At 37.6% G+C, this 17,718-nt stretch overlaps 1 protein-coding gene and 1 pseudogene across 1 annotated transcript; one reads left to right on the forward strand and one right to left on the reverse strand.

Moving 5' to 3' along the window:
* The first annotated feature begins 467 nt into the window (after window positions 1-467).
* LOC116546711 (coiled-coil domain-containing protein 144A-like) lies at window positions 468-5,067 on the forward strand. Its single transcript, XM_032272900.1, has 3 exons — window positions 468-581; window positions 2,320-3,276; window positions 4,647-5,067. Exons 1-3 carry the CDS (start codon window positions 468-470, stop codon window positions 4,812-4,814), a joined length of 1,239 nt encoding a protein of 412 aa, XP_032128791.1. The 3' UTR covers window positions 4,815-5,067.
* Window positions 5,068-13,896: 8,829 nt separating this feature from the next.
* On the reverse strand, window positions 13,897-14,479 carry LOC116546712 (annotated as a pseudogene).
* Window positions 14,480-17,718: the final 3,239 nt, after the last annotated feature.

Genomic DNA, 17,718 nt, shown 5'->3' on the forward strand with positions numbered 1-17,718 from the left:
AAAACCCTTGCTAACAACAGACATTCCAGCTTTCAGACATGATTTCATCTTTCTAATATATTAATGGAGAGGTTAGATTATTATTTCTACTGGTAGTAAGGATGAAATGTATAGCCAGTTCAGAGGCCATACTTCAGATGCCATACCCCTTACTTTTGGGGACATAACAGTTTACTCCAAGTAGCATCTCATTTCAGCACAAAGAGCTTTGAAAACAATGATATGCCGTAGAGAAACTTAGTGATGATTTGTTGATAACGGTTTTGTTCTTAGAAAAGTACTTCAGTGTATTTTCCCGTTTCATGCTTATTTCTGTTTCAAACACTGTAAAGAGGAAACAGAATTATTACAATAGCAAATAATCTCATGATTTTTCAGAGAAAAGCTCTATAACTTCTTTTTTACCACTGGTGTTTTGAAATAAAAAGCTTATTTTATATTTACATATTTACAACACAGAAGTAACCATGATTTGGTGGACGAGCACTAGAAGTAAAGTAAGAGGACCTGGGGAAAATCCTGCAGCTTGCATATTTTTTGACCTCTCCTGTCAGAATTATGACATAAATGAGCTCAGTGATGTATGTGGAAGTGCTTGGTACAAGGCCAGGTGCAGCGGCTCACGCCTGTAATCCCATCGCTTTGGGAGGCCGAGGTGGGTGGGTCACTTGAGCCTAGCAGCTCCAGAAGAGCCTGGGCAACATGGCAAAACCCTATCTCTACAAAAATTACAAATAAATTTAGCTGGGTGTGGGGATGTGCGCCTCTAGTTTCATCTACTCAGGAGGCTGAAGTGGGAGGATCACCTGAGCCCAGGAGGCCAAGCCTGCAGTGAGATTTGATTGTGCCACTGCCCTCTAACCTGAGTGATGGAGTGAGACCCTGTCTCCAAAAAAAAAAAAAAAAAAAAAGCAACTAATATAATGCTTAGATTTAGCATTTATGAATAAATGTAATTCTTATATAACTGACAATAAAAATGGTAGAAAAATAAAATAGTTACAGAATATTCTCAGGAAAAAAAAGGAACTTAAGGAACATTGGGAAATTTCCTCCGTCTGTTGTGGAAATTCAAGCCAAGAGGAAGAGAGAGACCAAGAGACACAAGAGAACCTCTTTATTGGAGCTCCAGCTGACAGTGGCCTTACTGCCTGTAATGGCTGCCAGCCCCGCACAAAGGAAAATTCCTTGCTTGTATTAGTTTTGGCATGGGAAGATAAGGCAGGAGAAAAAGTGGTTTAAACAGAGTTAGTCATTGACTTGTGACAAGTTTACAACCTTGAGAATATGTATATTTTCTATGCGGTTATCTCGCTCCCATGGCTGTCTCACTCCCGCGGCTGGTAGCTGGGGAAGAGAACAGGTTTTTTGTTTTTTATTTTGCAGAAATATGCTTGTGAGCTGTGGGTGCACAGATATGCTCGGGTGCCTTATCTTGGAAGGAGGAGGCTATGCTGGGTCTCCTTTAGCTAACTTCAGGCAATTTAGGCTGGGAGGGGTAGTTTACTTGCTCCTCTGCTCTTTATAACTGTTTTTGTGGCCTAGTCTTAAGCTTATTATTTATTTTAAATTAATGTCTTTTTATACATTTCACTTTTCCTCCTCATGTCCAGATACATGCAAAACTATAGCTTTTACTATGGTGTGGTGTATAGGTTAGATGTCAGAGTGTAAAGCCAATTTTTTTTTTTTTTTTTTTTTTTTTAAAAGAATTTTTTTTTTTTTCCCGCAGGGGGGGGAGTGGGGCAATATTGGGTCACTCTAATCTCTGTCTCCTAGGTTCAAGTGATTCTCCTGCCTCAGCCTCCTGAGTAGCTGGGATTACAGGTACCCACCACCATGCCCAGCTAATTTTTGTATTATTAGTAGAGACGGGGTTTCACCATGTTGTCCAGACTGGTCTTGAACTCCTGACCTCATGATCCACCGCCTTCACCTCCCAAAGTGCTGGGATTACAGGCATGAGCCATTGCACCCAGCCATAAAGCCCATTTTTTTAATGTAGCCAAATTTATTAATCTTTTATTTTATGCCTTTGAATTGGTTGTAATTTGGAGGTCTTTTCCAATTCTGAGATGCTTAAAATTCTCTAGTCATTTATATTTTACATTCATGAATTCACTGTCTTCAGGCAAACTTATAAAGTTTTAGGAATTTAAGCTCTATGAGGTTTGAAGTTTCAATCCAATATTTTTTTCCAGATGAATATCCACTTATGGAAGTCTTTTCATTGTATACATGTACAGGTTATTTGATTTCAGAGGAAGTCACGATATGTCATTTTACTGAGTGCTACTAAATGTTTCCTTTCTTACTTAGATTTCTCATACGCATAAGAAAGAAAAGGATCTCTTGTATGAAAATTGCATGTTGCAGGAAGAAATTGCCTTGCTGAGACTGGAAATAGATACAATAACAAATCAGAATCAGCAAAAGGAGAAGAAATATTTTGAGGACATTGAAGTTGTGAAAGAAAATAATGATAACCTTCAAAAAATTATTAAACTAAATGAGGAAACATTAACAAAAACAATAGTTCAGTACAGTGGACAACTGAACGATTTGGCAGCTGAGAACAAAATACTCAATTCTGAACTGGAGAATGAAAAACAAAACCAAGAAAGACTGGAAATAGAAATGGAATCATACCATTGTAGACTGGCTGCTGCCCTTCGTGATTGTGATCAAAGTCAGACACAAAGAGACCTAAACCTTCATTTCCAGAGAATAAGACAAGAGTGGATTGATTTACAGGACAAAATGAAGGCTGATATGTCTGACCACCTACAAGCTACGAATGAGATTCTTTCTGAAAAACTTTCTAATGTTGAAAATAAAATCAACAGCCTACAGATTCAGCTCCATAACACAACAGATGCTGTTGAAGAAAAGAATTTGACTTTGGAAGGTGTGCGAAGAGACCTCAGCCAAACACAGTGTCAGAAGAAAGAAATTGAACAAATGTACCAAACTGAACAAAGCAAACTGAAGAAATCCATTGCAAAGCAGGAATCTGTAGAGGAGAGATTATTTCAACTACAAAATGAAAATACATTGCTTCGACAGCAACTGGATGATGCTCACAAGAAAGTGAACAGACAAGAAAAGACAATCAGTACTCTCCATGACCAGTTTCAGGCTGTTGCCAGAAATCTTCGAGCTGAGAGTGAAAAGCAGAGTCTTCCACTACAAGAGAAGAGCAAGGAATTGCTGGATAAATGTAATTATTTTAAAAAAAGCATGGATCAATGTGAGAAAGAGAAACCAGGAAGAAAAGTAAGTGTTAAGAAAGATAAATATTTTTCAACCTTCCTAAAAGAAAATTTAAAGTAATATTTGATTATGGCTAAATGTTTTATCTAGCTGAATATAAAAATATACAGATCATAAATGTATTTGCTGTTAAAACTGAAAGATACTTTACTTTGAGTAAAGAAATTAGGTCACCTATGAAATTTTAAGCTCAGTTACAGTGTTAACAGGTACAGATTAACATTCATAATGTAGTCTTATGCTGCTGAAATGATCATGGCAATGCCTTTATATGGCCATGTTTGAAGACCATGATGAAGCAGATAAACAGAAATGCTTATACCTGACATGAGTATTTTGAAATTAAGATTTAGTTAGGAGGGTTACTTTGACCATTAATTCCAGATTTTCCAGGTGAACTGAAGTATACTGCTATACTTCAGTGTATATTTCCACAATACTTTTCCTTCAGTAGTTTTGTAATGCATTTAAGTTGGTATAATTTTATTTTTATTCATATCAATTTGACTTAAATCTGAGATGATTTCAGTCTCAAATTACTTGTTATGACCTCTCAATTCTTTAAAGGCATTTACTTTTTCATAAATCATAATTTGGGGCAGATGTGAATTTCAGCAAAGCTATGTTAGATTTAATCTTACCACTGGTATTTATAATTTACTTTGAATGTTTTTATAAACAATTTGCTCATAATTTTCATTTCAAGGCTCACTGCCTGTCATTTGGATATAACTTTGACCAGTACAAAGGTAACTGGGTTTATCCGTGATTTATTTGTTTGGCATTGAGTCCCCATTTTTAAACTAATGAGAGGTGGCAGGATTCCCATATAGCGAGAATGAACTGAGTAGGGGAGACCCTTGTAGAAGCTGAGGTCAGGAGGGAGGTAAAGGCCAGGTTACCCAGGGCCTCAAAGGCCATTGGAATTTTACTTGTATTCTGAGATAGGAATCTTTTGGAAGGATCTGAGCAGGCAGCTGAATATGCAAGGAACTCTGAAGTTGATTGGAGCTTCTAATAAAAAAGAGGGAAAACATGTCACAGTGTGGGATGTACCACCAGCAGCCCCAACCACATACGGATTTCTTTTTGAGACTTCAGTAGGATGTTAAGCATTGCAGATGTTTCAGGGATGAGTGAACAGTGGGCTGAATCTATCGTCTAAGTTAACAGAAAACTGATTTGGCAGAAAGATAGCACCTTCTGTGTCCTTAACTGAATTCAGTAATAAACAAGAATGTGTGCACATGAGGAAAAGGTGCATCCATATATGTGTTGATGTTTTTCAAAGTGTATATGTTAGAGTTAAATCTTATTACCATAATTTAATAATAAGGTGATTTATGAAATCAGTAGCAAAAATACTTTCACAGGTAGTTATGAGACACCTCAAACTAGAATGGACTGATCCCCTAAAACAACAACCTACAGCAGAGGCTACATCATTTAATTTAGATAAGACACAGGATTCAAAGAAGAAATCGGGTCAAATCAGCAGTGAAGTATGTATGAAACCTAACATGTCTACAGTTAATCTATAGGTGGTGAAATAGTGTCAAATGTTTTAGGATACTAACTGAAGTGGATAGCTTTCTTTTGTATTTTTATTATAATTTGTTTTATAATTTTATTATCTTTATAATGCACTTGTTTCTTAACCTCTGGCTTTCATTCTGTCCTTTTCTCCTGATAAGTACATATATTTTGAAAATAAGGATCATTTCCAAAGATCCTTAGGAAAGCTGGGAATTATTAGTATTCCTCACAGAAGTTGAGAGGCTTTTTTTTTTTTTTTTTTTTCTGTGAAGTATTTTTTAGTGACTTCTCTATTGCCATGGTTAGGTAAGCCAGATTAAATCATAGGATAATGTTTAACAGAATGTTTCAGAAATTGTCTTATTTCTTATCTTTACTTTTGTGAATGGGTACAGAATCTGTGTATATTTATTTCATGAATTTCAGGATAACTTGTACAGAAAGGCCACAGTACTGTTCTCCAAAATGCAAATATTTTAATTTAAAAACTATTTGAAATGTTAGGCACTTCCTTCATTTTCCTTTCATTTTAAATATATTGTGCTTTTTTACAAATCACCTATAGTATGTACATCCAAAGTAGAGAATTCAGAGATGTATCTAGATCCTACCACTGAATTTTTTAAAAAAACTTTACTGAGACAAAATTCTTATACCACACAGTTTACCCATTGAACGTGTACAAATTCATAGTCTCTTAGTATAGTCACAGAGTTGCATAACCATCGCCATCATCAATTGTAGGACACTTTCATGACCCTGAAAAGAACCAGCAATCTATTTTGTTTCCATAGATTAGCCCATTCTGGGCACCGCATATCAACTGGATCACACCATATGTGGTGGTCTTTTGCGACTGGCTTCGTCTACTTAGCGTAACATTTTAAAGGTTCGTTGTGTTGTAACGTGTATCAGTACTTAATTTCATCTTTCTGCTGAGTATTGTTCCACTGTATGGACATGCCACTCATTTTATTTAGCCATTTATCAGTTGATGGACCTTTGGGTTGTTGCCATGTTTTGGCTATTAATCATGCTGCTGTGAACTTTTCTGTACAAGTTTTTGTGTTTGCGTATGTGTTCTTCTCTTGGGTATATACTTAGGAGTTGAATTTCTGGGTCATATAGTAACTCTATGCTTAAGCTTTTGAGGAGCTGACAGTCCGCTTTTCAAAGTGGTTGCACCATTTTACATTCTCATCAGCATTGTATGAGGGTTCTAACTTCTCCACATCTTTGCCAACATTTTTCATATTTTTGATTGAAAAAGGATTCCAACCCAGAGGTATAAAGTGGTATCATGTCATTGTGGTTCTGATTCACATTTCCCTATTGATGAATGACTTTAAGCCTTTTTTTATGTGCTTATGAGCCATTTGTATACCTTCTTTGGGAAATGTCTATTCAAATCATTTGCCCACTCTAAAATTGGGTTATCTTAAATTTCTGAATTTTAAGAGCTCTTTATATACTCTAGGTGTAAGTCCCTTATCAGATATATTGTTTCCAAATATTTTCAATGGCTTTCCTTTTTACTTTCTTTCTTATGATTTATTATGTTTTTAAAATGTATATAATTTTAAGTTGTAGAGAGAAGGTCTCACTATGCTGCCCAGGCTGATCTTGAACTCCTGAGCTCAAGCAATCCTCCCACCTTGGCCTCCCAAAATGTTGGGATTACAGGTGTGAGCACCATGCGCAGCCTCCTTTTCACTTTCTTAATGGTCTCCGTTCAAGCACAGAAGTTTCGCATTTTGATGAAGTCCAGTTAATGTATTTTTCTGCAGTCACAAAGATCTATGGCTACGTGTTCTCCTAGGAGTTTTATAATTTTAGTTCTTACATTCAGTGGTTCTATTTTGTTACTTTTGTATATGACATTTGGTGGAAATCCACCTTCATTCTTTTGCACGTTGTCCCAGCACCATTTGTTGAAATATCTATTCGTTTTTCATTTACTTTTTTTATACTCTTGTTGAAAATCAGTTGACCATAAAAATGTAGGTTTGTTTTTGGATTCTCAATTTTAATATGTTGAGCCAGTACCAAATCACATTTATGGAGAATTCATTTTCAGTCCTGTTGCTTATTACGAGTTGTCTTATGTAAGAATAGAAATTCAAGTAGTAGAATGTCTTTAATTTCACTTTTTGCTTCTTGAAGGAGTGTATGGCCAGCTTATGCCTTGCTGACTCCATGACATGATGAGAGTCAGGCTTACAAAGACAGATCCCATTAATTTTTTTTCTCCAGTCACACCTTTTGTCTCTCACCCAGTGCCTCTCTCTTCACTCCCATTTCCATCAAATCTTGGCCACAGGATCTGCTGACTGCATCTACTATTTGTTGCATTATGTTTTATTAGGTCGTTATAAGTCATGGAGTCATGTGTAGATTTGAACTATCTATGAAGCTCAAGATTAAGTCTGGGCTGTCATCTTTCCTCATTGGAAACTGAGCTAATTTATCATGTTGCAGTTCACAGTTAGATCCTCTTTTGACCTAGCACCTGGCTCTCTTACACAACCCGAGGGCTGAATCCTCTTCTTGGCACAGATCCTACATTCTGAGAAACCAGAGTTCCCTGCATTTACCTCCTTTTGCTTAAATGGAGATGCGTAGCTATGCTTTTCTAGCTCAGTACATAATTCATTGAATAAATACTTCAACCTATTCAAAGAACAACTTCCAGGAGTGCAGCAGCTGGAAATCAGGTAATGTCCATGCATTTATCAGAAACAAAAAGTCGAATTAGTTGTATGAATTTCAAAATTTCAGAGCCAATTTATATGATATGGAGAAGCATTTTGGTACAACATAAAGATGAGCTGTTCTTCCCTTCTCCATACAAATGAGGTAAAGGGGAAATTGCTTTGAACAGCTTAACACTCAAAGGACACTACATTTGTTTTACTTTTGAGATTGTTAAAACTGATTCCATAATTTTTTAAATTTCCTCATTGAGGAAATGAAAATGAAGATTGAATCCTAGATTGATGAATAAATATCCAAAGCTGCTTATCACTTTGAGAATTTCAGTTCCTTGAAATCAGGTACAATGTCTGATTTTTGGTTATTAGTCAAATATTTCTAGTTTTTTCAACTTTATATTTCAAATTATATATCTCCTTCCTTCCTCATCTTCCTTATTTCATAACTCGGGGGACAAATTCTAAAAGCCTCACTGGCTTAGTCATCGGAATTTGTAATCAATAGGAACTTTTTCTAAACTTCCTCCTCAGTAGTTCTTATGTCTTTCTCTTATGTCTCATAGAAAGACATAAGAGCTACTGAGGAGGAAGTTTATCATATAAATTACATATATTTATCATATAAATTGGCTTTTCTGATTCATACAGTTAGAAAAGTTCTGCTGCTTCCCATTAGAGTTGTCATTAATAAACTAACCTTAACATTTGTTAGCTCTTACTTTAAAGGAGACTAATTTCTACTGGGTCTGTTACTCTATTGCTTATTGTCTCCTTGTTTAAATTTATTTCTCTGGTTATTTTTTCCACTCAAATTACCCGAATTTGAGTGGCTTAGAACATTTGTTTAGTTCACCAATCTGTGGTTTGCCAAAACCTTGGTCAGGACAGCTTGCCTCTGCTCCCTTCAGCTTCACTTGGGATAAATCAAAGGCTGAGGGACTAGAATCATCTGAAGATTTGTTCACTAAGATGTCTGTTGCTTACGGCGACTATTGGTTGGAAATTTAGTTTGGGGCAGGATACCCAAACATTCTACACTGAAACTCCTAGGCTCTCTTTGTTGCTACGTTTCCTCATAACATGGGGGCTAGGTTTCAAGGCGAGCAGTCTGTGGCAGAGAGCCTCTTCTAACCTAATTATGGAAGCTACATGGTGTTATCCCTTTTAACACATTCTGTTCATTAGAAGCAAGCCATTAAGTTTCACCCATAGTCTATGTATAGGGTGAATGATTTTGCTTTTATTTTTATTTATGTATTTTTTTTAGACATGGTGTCTTGCTATGTTGCCCAGGCTGGCCTTGACCACCATGGCTCAGGAATTCTTCCTGCCTCAGTCTTCCAAGTAGCTGAGATCACAGGCCTGTGACACCACATCTGGCTTCCTTTTATTTTTTGTGGACTCTTATAACTGTACATATTTATGGTATACACAGTGATATTTTGATATGTGTAAACAATGTATAATGGTCAAATCAGACTAATCGATATATCCATCACCTCAAACATTTACCATTTCTTTGTGCTGTGAACTTTGAAAATCCAGTCCTCTAGCTTTTTAAAACTATTAGTTAACCAAGCCAGGTGTGGTGATGCGCACCCGTAATCCTAGCTACTAGGGAGGCTGAGGCAGAAGAATGACTTGAGCCCCAGAGGCAAATGTTGCAGTGAGCTGAGATTGCATTACTGCACTCCAGCTTGAGTGACAGAGTGAGACTCCGTCTCAAAAAAAAAAAAAAACAAAAAAGAGAAAAGTTAACCATATTCATCCTACAATGCAGAACACTAGAATTCATTCCCCCTATCTAGCTATCATTTTGTATCCATTAAACAACCTCTCCCCATCTTCTACTCCCCCTTACCTTTCTCAGCCTCTGTTACCCACAATTCTACTCTCTACTTCCAAAAACTTTTTTTTTTAATTTTAGCTTCCACATGAGTGAGAACACACAGTAGTTATTTTTCTGTGCCTGAATTATTTCACTTAATGTCACAATGTTTTCATCCATGTTGCTGTAAATTGCATGATTTTATTCTTTTTATGGCTAAATAGTATTCCACCGTGTACATATATCACATTTTCTTTACTCATCAACCACAATCATCTATTGATGGAACATTTAGGTTGATTCTGTATTTTGGTTATTGTGAACAGTGCTGCAATAAACATGGGGATCCTGGTATCCCTTTGATGTACTGAATTTCTTTCTTTTGGATAAATAGTAGTGGGATTATTGGATCATATGACACTTCTATTTTTAGTTTTTTAAGAAACTTCCACAGTTTTCCATAATGGCTGTACTCGTTTACATTCCCTCCATGAGTGCATAAGAGTTTTCTTTTTCTCTCCAACCTCATCAGGATTTTTTACTTTTTTCTTTTTTTTAAATAATATAGTAGCCGTTCTAACTGTGGTGAGACGATATCTCATTTGGAATTTTATTTCCATTTTCCTGCTGTCAGTGATGTTGAGTACTTTTCCATATATTTGTTGGCCATTTGTACCTCTTCTTTTTAGAAATGTCTATTTAAATTCTTTGTCCACATTAGGGGGATTATTAACTGTTTTTACTGATAAGTTCCTAGTATATTCTAGATATCAGACCTTTCTCAGATGAATAGATTTGTAAATATTGTCTCCCATCCTACAGATTGTTGGTTGTTCAACAAAGGATTTGCTGTGAAGAAACTTAATTTTAAAATAGCCTCACTTGCCTATTTTTGTTTTTATGCCTGTGCTTTTTTTGCATATTCCTGTGATAACTTAGCTATAAAATCTTTGCCTTGACCAGTGTCATGAAGCATTTTTCCTATATTTTCTTGTAGTAGTTGTATAATTTTAGATCTCATGTTTAAGTGTTTAATCCATTTTGAGTTAATTTTTGTATATGGTGAAAGATAGGGACCTGGTTTTATTCTTCTTTTTACAAATATCCAGTTTCCCTGGCTCCATTTGTCAAAGAGAGGGTTCTTTCCCCAATGTATGTTCTTGACACCTTTGTTGAAAATCAGGTGTCTGTAAATATGTGGATTTATTTCTGGGTTCTCTATTCTGTTCCACTGATTTAATTTTCTGTTTTTATACCAAGACCATACTGTTTTGGTTACTGTAAGCGTGTAATATATTTTGAAGTCAGGTAGATTTCAAAACAAAGCTGGAGGTAGAGTGATGCTTCCAGCTTTGCTCTTTTCCCTCAGACTTGGCTTGTCTAGTCTAGCGTTTTTGTGGTTCCATATAAATTTTAGGATTGTTTTTTCCATTTCTGTGAAGAATGGTATTGGTGTTTTTCGTTGCAAGTTTAAAGGGCATTTTATTTTCATCTTCTTTATTCTTTCTCTTTCTTTCGTTTTTTTCTTTTGAGACAGAGTCTCGCTCTGTCCTCAGGTCCCAGGCTGGAGCATAGTGACGCAATCTCGGCTCACTGCAATCTCCGCCTCCTGGGTTAAAGCAATTCTGCCTCCCGAGAAGCTGGAAACTATAGGTTTGTGCCACCATGCCCAGTTAATTTTTGTATTTTTTAGTAGAGACGGGGTTTCACCATGTTGGCCAGGATGGTCTCGATCTCTTGACCTCGTGATCCACCCGCCTCAGCCTCCCAAAGTGCTGGGATTACAGGCGTAGCCACCGCCTCTTTCTTAACTTTTATTTTAGATGTAGGGGGTACATGTGCAGGTTTGTTACAAAGGTATATTGCATAATGGTTAGGTTTAGGGTGCAATTGAACCTATCACGGAGGTAGTGAGCATGTACCTGGCATGTCATTTTTCAACTATTGTCCCAACTCAATCCCTCTTCTTGTAGTCCCCAGTGTCTGTTGCTCCCCTCTTTATGTCCATGAGGACCCAATGTTTAGGTCCCACTTAGAAGTGAGACGTGTAGTATTTGGTTTTCTGTTTTCACATCAGTTTGCTTAGGATAATGGCCTCTGGCTACCTCCATGTTGTTGCAAAGAACAGTATTTTGTTCTTGTTATAGCTGCATAGTATTACGTATTTTATGTGTGCTACATTTTCTGAATCCAGTGCACTATTGATGGGCTTCTGGATTGATTCCATGTCTTTGCTATTGTGAATAGTGCTGCAGCAGACATATGGGTGCATGTGTCTTTTTGTTAGAATGATTTTTGGGAGGGAGTGGGTATTTAACCCACTAATGGGATTGCTGGGTTGAAGGCAGTTCTATTTTTAGTTCCATGACAGAAATCTCCAAACTGCTTTCCACAGTGGCTGAATGAATTTCCCATTTTCTCCAGCAGTGTATTCCAAGTCCCTTTCGCTGTAGCAGCTCTGCCAAAATCTGGGTTGATGTTGCTTATTTTTTGACTTTTTAGTAATCGCCATTATGTCTGGTATGAGATGGCATTTCATTGTGGCTTTGATTTGCTTTTCTCTGATGATTAGTGAGATGAGCTTTTTTTTCATGTTTGCCCTCCGCTTTTCTGTCTTTTTTTGGGAAATGTCTATTTAGGTATTTTGCCCGCTTTTATATATTTTTTGAAATTCTTGCTTGTTGATTTAAGTTTCTTATAGGTTCTGGATATTAGAACTTTGTTTAATGCTTAGCTTGTAAATACATTCTTTCATTATTTAGGTTGCCTGTTTAGTCTCTTGAATGGTTCCTTTTTCTATGCAGAAGCTCCTTTGTTTAACTAGGTCCCAATTTTTCATTTTGACTCTTGTTGCAGTTGCTTTTGACGACTTATTCATAAATTATATTCAGAGGCTGATTTCAAATAGTATGTTTCTTTGGTTTTCTTGTAGGGTTTTTATAGTTAGAGGCCTTTCCTTTAAGAATGTAATTCAGCTTTCATTCATTTTTATATGTGGTGATAGCTAGGGGTCAAGTTTCATATTTCTATGTCTGGATAGCAAGTCATCCCAGCACCATTTATTGAATAGGGAGTCCTTTCCCCGTTGCATATTTGTGTTGGCTTTATCAAAGATCAAATGGTTATGGGCTTGTGGCTTTATTTCTGGGCTCTCTATTCTGTTCCATCGGTCTGTGTGTCTGTTTTTGTGCCAGTACCACGCTGTTTTGTTCATTGTAGCCTTTGTTTACTGGAGTATAGTTTGAAGTTGGGCAGTGTGATGCATCAGGTTTTGTTCTTTTTGGTTAGGATGGCTGTGGGTGTTTGGGCTCTTTTTTGGCTCCTCATGATATTTTAGAATGGTTTTTTCTAATGCTGTGAAAAATGACATTTGTAGTTTGGTATGAATAGTATTGAATTTGTAGATTGCTTTGGGCAGTGTGGCCATTTTACTGATATCGATTTTTCCAATCTGTGAGCATGTAATGTTTTTGCATTTTTTTGGTATCTTCTATTTGGTGTCATGACTTTTTTCAGCAGTGTTTTGTAGTTCTCCTTTTAGACACGTTTCATCTCCATGGTTAGATGCATTCCAAAGTATTTTGCTTTTTTCTGTATGGCGATTGTAAATGGAATTACATTCTTGATTTGTCTCTCCACTTGAACTTTATTGGCGATAGAAATGCTACTGATATTTTTACATTGCTTTTTGCATTCTGACTGAAGTCATTTATCAGTTCCAGGATACATTGGCAGACTCTTTAGAGTTTTCTACGTATAGCATCACATCATCAGCAAAGAGAGATAGTTTGGCTTCCTTTCCTTTTTGGATGCCTTTTCTTTCTTTATTTTGCCTGATTGCTCTGGCTAGGTGGGAGTTCCAGTCCTGTGCTGAATAGATGTGGTGAGATGGGGCATCCTTGTCTTGTTCCAGTTGTCAAGGGGAATGCTTCCAACTTTTTTTTGTTGTTTTTTCTTTAAATTTTTTCTTTATTATTTTATAGAGACAAGGTCTCACTGTGTTGCCAGGTTGGTCTCAGACTCCTGGCCTCAAGTGATACGCCTGTCTTCACCTCCCAACATGCTGGAGTTACAAGCATGAGCCACTGCACTCAGCCCCCACTTCCAGCTTTTGCCCATTCTGTGATTTTAGCTGCGGGTTTGTTACAAAGTGGCCCTTATTATTTGGAGGTCTATTTTTTTGATGCCTAATTTGTTGATTTTTTTTCTTGAAGGGATTATGGATGTTATTGAAAGCTTTTTTGCATCTTTTGTGATGATCATATGGTTTTTCTTTTTCCATTCTGTTTTTGTGGTGAACACACATTTATTGATTTGTGTACTTTGAACCAACCTCGCATCACAAGAAAAAACCCGACTTGATTGTGGTGAAGTAAATTTTTGATGTGTTGCTGGATTTCATTTGCTAATATTTTGTTGAGACATTTGTGTCTACATTCATAGGAAATATTGGGCTGTAGTTTTTTTTTTTTTTTTTTTTTTCCGTGAAAGCCACTGACTTTATTGATCTACAAAACTTTACAAGGACAGTGACTGTTCTGCTAAAAAAGGAGCCAGATGGTATCAAACGGACTGAAAGTTGGGGTGGGGGTGAGGGATAGGACCCGGAATCCGTTAAGGAAAGCCAGTACCTGTCATCAGGGAACTGGCACCGGAAAAAGGAAGAGGGAGGCATGCAAGAGCGAGAATCCAAAAACGTTGAAATGGATAGGGGAAGACACTCCCAAAGACCCCGCAGTACTCCGGGGGTGAGTACGGCAATGGCACTCCTTTCCCTTGTAGCGGACAGGGGAGGAGTCCCTACTCGGCTGAGGGCTGGGGCTTGAGAGCTTCCCAGAGAGCAACACAAGAAGGGTCGCACCACTCAAAAGCATCCAGAGCAGTCCCGGGACTGCTTGGCGTTGGCGCCACAGTGTCCTTCAGCCATTCCCAGAAGAGGTCTTCCTCTTTCTTTAGCACCGAAAACTGGCCAAGGACAACACAGGCCTTGTCAAAGCCCCTTTCCTCCAGCTTCTTGCCCAGGACTTCACCAGTCCCGGCCAGGCTCCCCGCTGGCTTTTCCCCCATGGGCTCTGCCACGAAGTCTCGGTGCTTTTGGGAGGTTGTCGTCTTGGTCAGGCTTAATCGACAGCTTCAGTCCCCGTAACGGTTCCTCCCGACACCCGGCCGCTCCCGCCGATACCTCAAGCCACTAGAACTTTCTTTGTTGTGTCTTTGCTGGCTTTTAGTATCAAGATGCTGCTGGCATTATACAATGAGTTGGAGAGAAGCATCTCGATATTTTGGAATAGTTTCAGCAGGTTTGTTAACAGCTCTTCTTTGTGTGTCTGGTAGAAAGTGGCTCTAAGTCATTCTGATTTGAATCTGTTTTTGGTTAGTAGGTTGTTTTGTTTTTTTTTTTAAATTACTGATTCAGTTTCAGAACTTGTTATTTGTCTGTTCATGATTTCAGTTTCCTTCGGGTTCAATCTTTGTAAGTTGTGTGTTTCCAGGGATTTATCCATTTTTTCTAGATATTCTGGTTGTGTGTATACAGTGGTGTTCATTATAGTCTCTAAGGATCTTTTGTATTTCTGTGGAATTGGTTGTGATGTCATCTTTGTCATTTCTGATTGTGCTTATTTAGATGTTCTCTGTTTTTTTAAATTTAGCTAGTGGTGTGTTAGCATCGTTTATCCCTTCAAAAAGCCAATTTTTGCTTTCATTGATCCTTTGTACGGATTTTTGGGTCTCAATTTTTCTCAGTCATACTCTGATTTTAGTTATTTCTTTTCTGCTGCCAGCTTTGGGGTTATTTTGTTCTTGTTGTTTAGTTCCTCTTGGCACAGTGTCAGATTGTTAAAGATCTGTCTAACTCTTCGACCTATTTGTTTTGTGCTATAAGCCTTCCTCTTATGTTGCTTTTGCTGTATCCCAGAAGTTTTGGTATGATGTTTCTTTTTGCTTATTACAAATAATATATTTATTTCTGCCATAAATTCTTTCTTTCTCAAAGTTATTTAGGAGCCAGTTGTTTGATTTCCACGTAATTGTGTGGTTTGCAGAGATCTCCTTGGTATTCATTTCTATTTTTATTGCACGATGGTCCAAGAGTATGGTGTCATGTGATTTCATTTTTAAAAAAAATCTGTTACGACTTGCCTTATGGCCAAGCATGTTGTTGATCTCCGAGTATGTTCTTTGTGCGGATGAGAAAAAAGTATATTTGGTGGTTGTTTGGTGGAGTATTCTGTAGATGTCGGTTAGGTCCAGTGACTCGTGTTAAATTTCAGCTCAGAATTTCTTTGTTAGTTTTTTGTCTTGGTGATTTGTCTTAACACTGCCAGTGAGGTTTTGAAGCTCCCCACTGTTACTGTGTGACTGCGTCTTTTGGTAGGTCTAGAAGTACTTGGTTGTTTTTGTATCTGGGTGCTCCAGTGTTGGGTGGGTATATATTTAGGATAGGGATGTCTTCTTGGCAAATTGAGTCCTTTATCATTGTGTAATGCCTTCTTTGTCCTTTTTTGGCTGTTGTTTGATTAAAGTCTCTTTAAGAATAATGATCCCTTGTTTTTTGCATTTTATTTGCTTGATGGATCTTTGTCAATCCCTTTATTCAGAGGCTGTGGGTGTCATTACATGTGAGATGTGTCTTTTGAAGATAGCAGACTGTTGGTTTTTATTGGCTTTTTTTTTTTAATTCAACTTGCCACTCTGTGCCTTTTAAATGAGATATTTAGACCATTGAATTCAAGGTTAGGATTTATATGTGAGATTTTGATTCTGCCATGATGTTTTTAGCTGGTTGCTTTGTACTCTTGATTGTCTAGTTGTGTTATAGGGTCTATGGGCTATGTACTTAAGTGTGTTTTTGCGGTAGTAGGTATTATTCTTTCTTTTCCATATTTAGAACCCCCTAAGAATCTCTTGTGAGGCTGGTGTAGTGGTAATGAACTCCCTTAGTGTTTTTCTGGAAAAGATTGTATTTCTTTGTCACTTATGAGGCTTAGATTGGTATGATATGAAATTCTTGGTTGAAATTTCTTTAAGGATGCTGAAAATAGGCCCCACTTTCATCTGGCTTATAAGGTTTTTGCCAGAGAGAGGTCAGCTGTTCACCTGATGCAGCTGTTCTAGCTGCCTGTAAGATTTTTCCTTTCATGTTGACCTTGGAAAGTCTGATGGGCTGTGTATCTTGGGGATGGTTGTAGAAGTTCTCTGAATTTCTTGAATTTTTCAATTAACCTCTCTAATGAGATTGGGGAAATTTTCATGGACTCTATCCTCAAATATGTTTTCCAAGTTGCTTACTCTCTCTCCTTCTCTCTCAGCAATGCCAGTGAGTCATAGATTGGTGTCTTTACAAAGTCACACATTCCTCAGATGTTTTGTTCATTTTTAAATTGTTTTTTTCTTTATTTTTGTCTGACTGGGTTGATTCAAAAGACTGGTCTTTAAGCTCTGTAGTCCTTTCCTCTGCTTGGTCTTATCTAGTTTTGAAGCTCCCTCCTGTGTTGAATTTTGCCACTTCAAAAGTTCAATTTGGTTCTTTTTAAAAATGGCTATGTCATGTTTCAACTCTTGGGCGGTTATACTGGCTTCCTTGGATTGGGTTTCAACTTTCTCTTTAGTCTCATTGAGCTTTGTTACTATTCAGATTCTGAATTGCATGTCTGTCATAAAGCATGTCACTACACTTTAATCTGGTGAGAATTTATTGCTAGGGAGCTATTGTGATTTTTTTGGAGGTAACGAAACGCTCTGATTTGTTGAATTGCTGGAGTTCTTGTGCCGATTATTCCTCATCTGAGAGGACTGGTGTTTCTTTATCTTTTTGAGATTGCTGTCATTTGGATGGAGATTTTTGTTTTTATGTTATTTTTTCCCCTTGAGGGTTTTTGGTGTGTATTGTGTATAGGTGATTAGCTTTGTTTCTGAGTGGTTTCAGATGGCCAGGACTCTACACAAGTTCCTTCCTTGTGACTACTGTATGGCACTGGGTTTCACAGATGTGTGTTGAAGGTACGTCATGATTTTTGTTTGATGATGTGATTTGGTCTGCAGTCTAGGAGATGGTGCTCTAGAGTACAGGCTGGCAGGTGGGCTCTTACTTGACCGTGTGCCTCTTTTCTATTTCAGTGTTTGCGGCAGTGCTCTGGAAGGCGAGAGATAACCCCTTGACCAAGTCAGTTCCTGGAATTTGGGAGAGCCCTTCCAATCAGTGGTGCCACACCTGAATTTTGAGGCGGCCCAGGACAAAAGTTAGGTTGCCAGGAGACCTACAACTCCTTGAGGACCGCTGGTCCTCTGGGCTTGGTAGAGTCAGAGCAGGTTGTAGAGTATGTCTGTCTACTGGTGGTCTGTTGATATAATGTGGGTTAAGTGGCGAGG

Source organism: Sapajus apella, unplaced genomic scaffold (genome assembly GCF_009761245.1).
Source record: "Sapajus apella isolate SASKATOON/1434 unplaced genomic scaffold, GSC_monkey_1.0 scaffold1256, whole genome shotgun sequence".
Taxonomy (NCBI): domain Eukaryota; kingdom Metazoa; phylum Chordata; class Mammalia; order Primates; family Cebidae; genus Sapajus; species Sapajus apella.